This window comes from Lepidochelys kempii, chromosome 4 (assembly GCF_965140285.1).
Source record: "Lepidochelys kempii isolate rLepKem1 chromosome 4, rLepKem1.hap1, whole genome shotgun sequence".
NCBI classification, from domain to species: Eukaryota; Metazoa; Chordata; order Testudines; family Cheloniidae; genus Lepidochelys; species Lepidochelys kempii.
Genome location: NC_136383.1, coordinates 9,669,216 through 9,676,752, shown reverse-complemented (window position 1 = coordinate 9,676,752; position 7,537 = coordinate 9,669,216). Strand labels below are relative to the sequence as shown.

The 7,537-nt window shown below is 52.9% G+C and overlaps 1 protein-coding gene across 1 annotated transcript; it reads right to left on the bottom strand.

Moving 5' to 3' along the window:
* Positions 1 to 306: 306 nt before the first annotated feature.
* MBOAT4 (membrane bound ghrelin O-acyltransferase MBOAT4) lies at positions 307 to 4,869 on the bottom strand. The gene is made up of 3 exons (XM_078852405.1): positions 4,751 to 4,869; positions 2,499 to 2,723; positions 307 to 1,264 (listed from the first exon to the last, which is right to left on the bottom strand). The coding sequence occupies exons 1-3, from the start codon at positions 4,867 to 4,869 to the stop codon at positions 307 to 309; spliced, it is 1,302 nt and encodes a 433-aa protein (XP_078708531.1).
* Between the last annotated feature and the right edge of the window lie 2,668 nt (positions 4,870 to 7,537).

The window sequence follows — 7,537 nt, the reverse complement described above, 5'->3', positions numbered from 1 at the left end:
GTCACAGATTCACTGCTTGTGAGAGGGAAAATATTGCCTCTTAGAGTCTCCCTGGGGTGGTGCTTAATTTTCCCAGATTATTGGGTTGGGGCTCGAGCAGGTTCTGTTTTGTATTAAGAGGAACCCCTAAAAGGGGTGCAGTTAGACACTCAGCCATCCTGCACCCTCAGTTACGTTGTGCAGCCCCAGTGAACTCATGGCTAGTGCCCAGGACAGAATATGGACTTCTCCACACTGGAATCTCTTGCTGAAAAGGGCGGGGTGAATAGCATGGAGGGGCAGGGGGGAGAAGAGTGTGGGTCAGACTCATTTTTCTCTGGATCTCACGACCAGCCACAGCAGTGAAACACCGTACAGGAGAGGGAAGAAGCTGTTGTAGGAGGCACCCAGCAGCCAGAGTGCAGAGAAGTTCCTCATCTCCACCGCAGCCGTGATGTACGCAATAATTAGCTGGGTCTGGACCCAAGTCAGGACCTTATACAGCAGTTTGGTGTGCCAGGACTTCGCAAGTGAACAGAGAAAAGGGTGAATCCGGTAATCAGCCTCCACCATCGCTGCCCAGCACAAGAAGCCAAACACTTGCCCTGGGTGGAGCCCGTGCCACCAGGCTGAGAAGGCAAAGGTGGCCAACAGGGGCTGGGCGGGGCTGCGCTGGAAGACGAGCCTCCTCAGCCACCGGGAAGTGCTCTTGTTCCAGGTCCTGGTGAAGAGGGCTATTCTGTTGGTGGTCTCCAAGGTCCATATGTCTGCATCAGAGAGGTCGCCGCAGGCAGCCTCTGCACCGGGGGCATGGCCAAGCTCCAGCCCAAAGCCCGCTGCGCTGAGGAGAGCCTCGTCGAGCACCCACTGGGAGTAATACGCCAGTTTGAAGAGTAGGGCAGAATGCCACACGACGTACACACAGCCAAAGCCGGTGCAGTCCATCAGGCAGGCCAGTGGGGCTCCGCAGCTCCTCACAGCCATTCTCAGCAGGTGCAGAGCCAGGGCACAAAGGCATTTCTGGCCTGCAGCCCTCAAGGGACGCGTGGGCTGTGACATGCATGAGCCCTGGATCTGGACCTGAAATCTCCTAAAGGAGCATAGCGGGCCTCCCAGCAGGGCAGGGAAAAAGAGCAGGTAACTGCACAGAGGCAGTGCCTGCAGCAATGGCTCCCTCCCATCCCCCCATTCAGATCCCATCGTCACCTTCCCTTCGTGGATATCCAGAGCCAGCGATGTGACCTTCTGGGTCTGCAGCATGAGAGACGAGAGGGCGATTGTCAACCTGCAAGGGGGGGAGAGAGCAAGCAGAGTGGCTGTGATAGGAGTCCCGCTGTGCTCGCCAGGGCTGGTGTTGCCCTGAATGGACACACAGCGCTGCTCCTGGAACACGCCCACGGTGCTGTGTGCAAGGTCGCGCTGTGTGGAGGGTGCCATTTTGAGAGCAACATGGCTTCCTCCACGTGGCATGGCCTTGTGAAAGTGCCGGAACACGGTTCTGGCGTGTCCCGGCTCTGCCACTGCAAGGGGGCAGCTTGCAGCATCGGCCCCTTCTGTGCTGGCTTGGATTGAGGAGCATTCTGGCTGCATGGGGCTGGACCCCTGCCTGTATAAACATCAGGTCATAGCGGGCGGAGCTCTGCCTTGGCCTCCCTCTCTGTGCTGCAAACACGACTTAATAAGCAGCCACTAACCACTGGCCTGCCTCTCCCATTTGCCTGCCTTAGGCAGCTGTACAGGTGCCTGAGCCAACCCTGCTGCATGTCTGCAAAAACCTGTGGACGCTGCGAGCTACAGTGGCACCAACCTCAATACCCACGCCACACACCCGGACCTTTAAGCCTCAACATGCTTAGCGACTGCCTGGTTATTTGCAGTGGGCCTGCTCTGCTTCCGTATGTTCCCCTGAACGTGCATGGCACCGTCCCTGCATCTTGCCAGGAGGAGCCGGCCGGACCCAGGGCGTAGTCAGAGCGTGGGGTGCCCAAGTGGGACAGCTGAGTCAGGACAGGGATGGGAGCAGACTGACATCCTGATGAACGAGAAGTGAGTCCATCACCGTCAGTGCTGCCCTGGGGGGATGCTGAGCGCCCGGCCTGGCAAGCAAATACTGGAAGGGTCATGAACATTTCACATCTGGAAAGGTATATGGAGAAGGGGCCACCTGATTTGAGCCCTTAATGACTTTGGGAGTTGCTGAGCATGAGACAGAAAAGGCAAAAACCAGGCCGTTAAACGGTGGGGGGAATCATCTCCTTTGAATGCTGAAGCATGCATAGGAACGACAAGCTTTGTGAAATACCGGGACAGCTTGCTGCAGCATTTCATGTGAGAAGAGAGTGCATGGTGTTAAGGCACATGGACTGTCCTCGGGAGTATGACTGCCCCTAGGGACCACACCAATTCTCCTCTGTTACACCCATACAGCCCAGAAAAATCTGGACAAGTCTTCATGCAAAATCTGGCCCAGGCTGTGTCATTTGAGGAAACAGGTGGGCTTGTGCATTGCTGTTTGGTACCTGACGCATGGGGCTCCTTGTAAATAATGTCCCCTGTAGTGCAGGCCCAGGTGGCAGAGAGTCTGCCAGGACATCTGGAGCACAAATGCCCACGTGTGGACCTGCAGTGGGCCGACTGAATGGAAAATGGCCACGGAGCAGAAGGTGGGGATGAAGAGCATCAGGGCATACCATCCCATGGCAGCACACGCTAGAAGGCAGCCTCCCACCAGGAGCAAGACGTACCTAGAAGAAATCAGAAATGTTTGCAAAGGCTTTCTGAAGCCGTGGCGGTTCAATGGGTTTGGCACTGCCCAGCACCAAGGGCCGACAGTCTGCAGGTGAGGTGGGTGAGATTCTCTCCTGGGCTGGCTTTGCCCTCTCCTGTAGCTTCTTGCCTTTGTATGGATTACCCCTCCCGCTGTCCTCCCCCCTTCCTCGTCAGTGCTCCTTCAGTGGTCTAACAGAGGGTGCCTGAGGACCAGACAGCTCGTGGCACTGCCTTCCTCTTGCTTCATTTCCAGACTCATTCCCCCACACCAACCCCAAAGCAGACCTGGCCAAGTGCTGCATTTTCTCCAGGCACTCTCCCCTGCCTCCAACCAAGCCCTGCTGGGTTCCCTCCTGGGAGGCTCTTCCATGCCAGCAATCGCCGGTGATTCTCAGGGTTAAGTACATTTTGTTTCTAAATCTTTACAAACTCACCAGCATAGCCCTGCTCTTTAGCCAGCCCTGCCACCACGTCGTCTCTGGGTCGACAGAGGCTAAGTTCCCCACGCCAGTGCGGCTGTGTTTGACACCACCCCCCTGGGCCTCACACTCTTCTCTAAACCCCTGCCAGTGTCTCCTGGGCAGCAGGCGGGACATTCCCCACACTGCTGTGCTCAGTTCTTCCTGGCAGAGCTTGGCACTCCCCCAGGGGCAGAGGGAAACCATGAGGGTCCATGAGGCTGTGCCCTCCCGGGGCCCCAAGGGGCATGGGAATTTGGTACAATATTTCCTGCTCCAGATTCGTTGCCTAACTCTAATGCAGCACCATGCTGCTGATCTTCACAAGCATGAAGGCGCTGAGCATTGCCAGCTCTCTGATCTCCAGGGACTCACCACCCACGAGCATCGTCTTATGCTTTTCTCTGCTTTAGTTGCCCGTTTTTTCCTGTCCCTCCACCCTTTAGAGGCCGGGTATCTCTGCAGCCTAGATATGCATCTAACCTGATTGCTGCTGTGACTGACAGGGTGGAGGATGCCATCATTCTGTGAGCTAACCTGTTGGGCCTGTGGGAACTCTCTCAACCTCCCAAACAGACAGGTGCCACTTGTGAGTTTGCCCTGCTAGTCAGCCAGGCAGCTTTCCAGAGGACTGTAGTCCATGGTGGATTCACAGTAAGGGCTCCAGTGAAGTCTTTTGATTTGAACTTTGTATGTGTTCTCCAGGCTGGCCTTTGGCCCAAACTGTCCAACCTGGGCATCCAACCCAAAGTGACTTGATTTCTAAAGGTGCTGATGACCTGCAGTGCCATCACATGCTGGTGGGAGAGGGGGCAGTTGGCATCTCTGAAAATGTAGGCCTTGTATCGTCATATAGTTGCATACAAATGCTGTTGTATCCAGCTGCTGGCTTTCCGTTTGGTTCATTGTATCACTTGACTGACCTGCAGGTCCCATTAACTCCAGAAGACCTGAGTGAACTTGGTACATTGAGCTCCTCTCCCCATTCTTTCCTCAGATTATAACCCGTGACTGCTGCCTACATGCCCAACTGTGGAGGTGGGGTTTTATAAATCACCTAACAGGAACACTAGACCCTCTGCCAGTCGGGGAGACTTGTGCTTCTGAGTCACTTAGGTGCCTTTGAAAATCCCACCTGAGGGTCACAAGTTCATCACTGATTCCTTGGAACATGACCTGTGATTTGGATTCATGTAATTGCTGCATCTTCAAGCCAGATCTACTGTAGCTTGCAGGTCTTTATGCAAATAATGATACGTAGATGACCAGCCCTAGAGAATCACGAAGTATCTCAACATACTTTACAAACATTAATTACATGGGGTGAAACCAAGGCACAGAGAAGTTTTGATAAGGTCACAATGTGAATCAGTGGCAGTCATGAGTAGATACAGAGAGTTTTGATTCCCAGACCCTTGCTGTACCCATCCTCCTTCCCTAGGAAAGAGGTTAGCAAAATTGCCTCACCTGTGAAACCTGCACTTCGACTAGAATTCACCACCAAAGCTCACAAGCATGGAATTAAAGCAAACATGAAAGCATACCTGGCATTTAACGAGAGAGACCCAGAGGTGCAGAGATAGTGAAAGGAAACGGCAAATGGAAACGCAACCAGCTGGTAGAAAGCTAGAGGGTGAAGAGCAAGTGGATTTGCCCAATCCATTGAGAGCCTGCTTTTCAAGAGAGTTAATTCTGCAATAGTCTTCAGTTCCTGGGGCACCTAGATGAAGAACTGAAATTTGTATCTTTTCCCCTTCTCTTTATATGGGGCAGGAAGGTGGGGTTAAAGCCAAACCCCAGATAAGCAGTGTAAATGTGTCTGTCAGAGAGCAAAGCCAGCGTGCTAAGGAAACGAGATTATCTGAACTGGGGGGCCTGGCACACCATGATACATACAAGGAGAAGAAAAGGAAAATATTCTCTTTGTTTTTGTAAACGCTATTTCTGCTAAGTGCCGACACCCCAGGACTTGTGTTCAGATGGAAAACATGCTGCTTCATATTTGGGCTGCTAAGCTCCTGAGCAACCTCCTGCTTTTCGATCACAGGAAGCGTTACACGCAGAGATAAGAGAGCGTTCTTTTCCAACATGTAGCTTAAATACCAGGCTATTGGAACACCTTGACGAGGGGCGAAATGACTTCAGCAATTATCCAACGACTAAAGCAGGGCAGTTGCATTTGCTTGGTCTCTGTGTTCTGCTACCCCCGCCCCTGCAGCTGGACGGTGTCACATTCAAGCTGTTGGAAGGGCATGGAGGAGCCAGTGGAAAGACAGCAAATGAGCTAGGCCTGCTGCCATGGCTGCAGGAGGAGTTCAGGAGCACTACAGAGACAGAACAGCTCCTTGCACACACCCTGAGATGTTTCACGCTCAGGTTTTCCCTTCTCATGATCTCAGGGTCATTGACAGCAGCCTTGGCTGTGTCCCTGGCCAGTTTACCTTCAATATGTAGGTGTGTAACATTAGGCTTTAAAATACTGGCCTAAATGTATAGCAGAGAGCTCCAAAATGTGCAGGCAAGAGCCACACACCCAGCAGCCATGGTGCAGACAGTTCTGCTCCCAATGAGTGCTGTCCTGAGAGTCCCTCGCTCCAGGGAACATCTGAGGCCTGGACACGCATTTAGCCAGCTGGCTTTGTTGCGTGTAACAGAAGGGTATTGGATGTCCTGCTTCATCAGAATCCCTCAGCTCCAAGTGGCAGCAATGACTATGCCTTCGAAGGGAGTGAGGGAACATGCCAGTGGAGCTGGCTGTTCCCAGCTTCCCTCGGTCAGGCCAGGCCTTTATTTCTATGGGGGATTCACAGCATGCGGGGATGGCAGGAAGCTGTTGGCAGCCACAGGTGAGAAATGAGAATATGGAGCAGGAGCCTTCCCATCTGCGTGGTCCCCAAGGGCCATTCCAGTGCAATAAATGTGCCGGTGCTCTCATCCCTGTCATGGTAACACAACTGCGGGACTGAGAATTTCGGGGCAACCGTCAGGCATTTCTGAAAGCTGGACCCTGCACCAACACTAACCCCAGGTGCACACACATATATGGGGGACCAGACGTCCCAGTATTAGGGGCTTTGTCTTATATAGGCAACTGTACCCCCTACCCTGAAAACAATGTCCCGCTTTTTCACACTTGCTCTCTGGTCCCCCCACGTATGCAGTAAGTTAAGGGTCAGTTTACCAGTGGTTACGCATTCACCTACAGATCACTTTGCCCCCATGAAGGGAAGATAACCATCACTCAGCACTGTCCTGTGCTCCTCCCACAGCAGGACAGTTTATTACCCCACTCAAAGGCTGGCAAACCAGGGCATGCAGAGGAAAGACCCCCCCCACACACACACAGATAGACGTGAGCGTACCAGGAGCAAACAAAACAGACCTCAGCAAACCAGGCAACGTAGAGTTAAGGTGTCATCGCCGTGTGCCCCTTTGAGCCCTACGCAGTTCCTCGGGCTGATCACAGTGCCTTTCCCCGGCTGCCAAGCCACAGCAACACGCACTCCCTGGATCCGCGGTGCTGCACAGGGCCCGGCAGTGGTCCATTGGAGGAGAGGAAGCAGAAGGGTGATTGGGAGTCATGCCGGGCATAGACAATGGCAGGTGGTGTCAGGGAAGGGTGATGTCACATTCCCAGGGTTAGCTCCACAACAGGATTTAGGCACCTAACGGCCTGATCTCTATTGGTTATGCCCAGTGGTGCGGGGATTAAGGCATTTGCTTGGGATGTGGTCAGGCATCTGATGTGCATAGGTTGGGAAGACACCTGAGGAACAGATTGTGGAAGTGGGACACCTGCAGACAGTGATCCAGGATGGTGGGATAGATCCATAAGCCTGGACCAAGAAAATAGACTTGGAAATGCCTTCAGCATCTGTGGAGAAGTAGTACAGTTGATTAAGAAACATGAAAAAGCTTTCTCACAACATCCTTTGGATTTCGGGTGTGCCACCCAGATACTGCACACCGTACCCACCGCAGTACATCCTCCAGTTAGGGAATGATTGTGAGCAATTGCGCTCGCTTTGGATCAGCTGCTGTAGGAAAGGATAAAAAGAGGTGTTGGAAGCTAATGTGACAAAAGAGGGTCACAGTCTATGGGCTGTGTCCACTGTGCTGGTTAAGACAAAAGACATGAAACTGCGCTTTTGTGTAGGTTCCTGAAAAGTGAACCAAGTCACCCATAAAATACCTATCCCTTACCTAAAACTGAAGATTCCTTAATGGTATTAATGTCACAAGTTTCTTTCCTACTGTCGATATAGCAAGTGAGTAGTGGCAAATTCCCGTGGCGCCAGAAGACCAAGAAAAAACTGCCTTTGTAACACCCA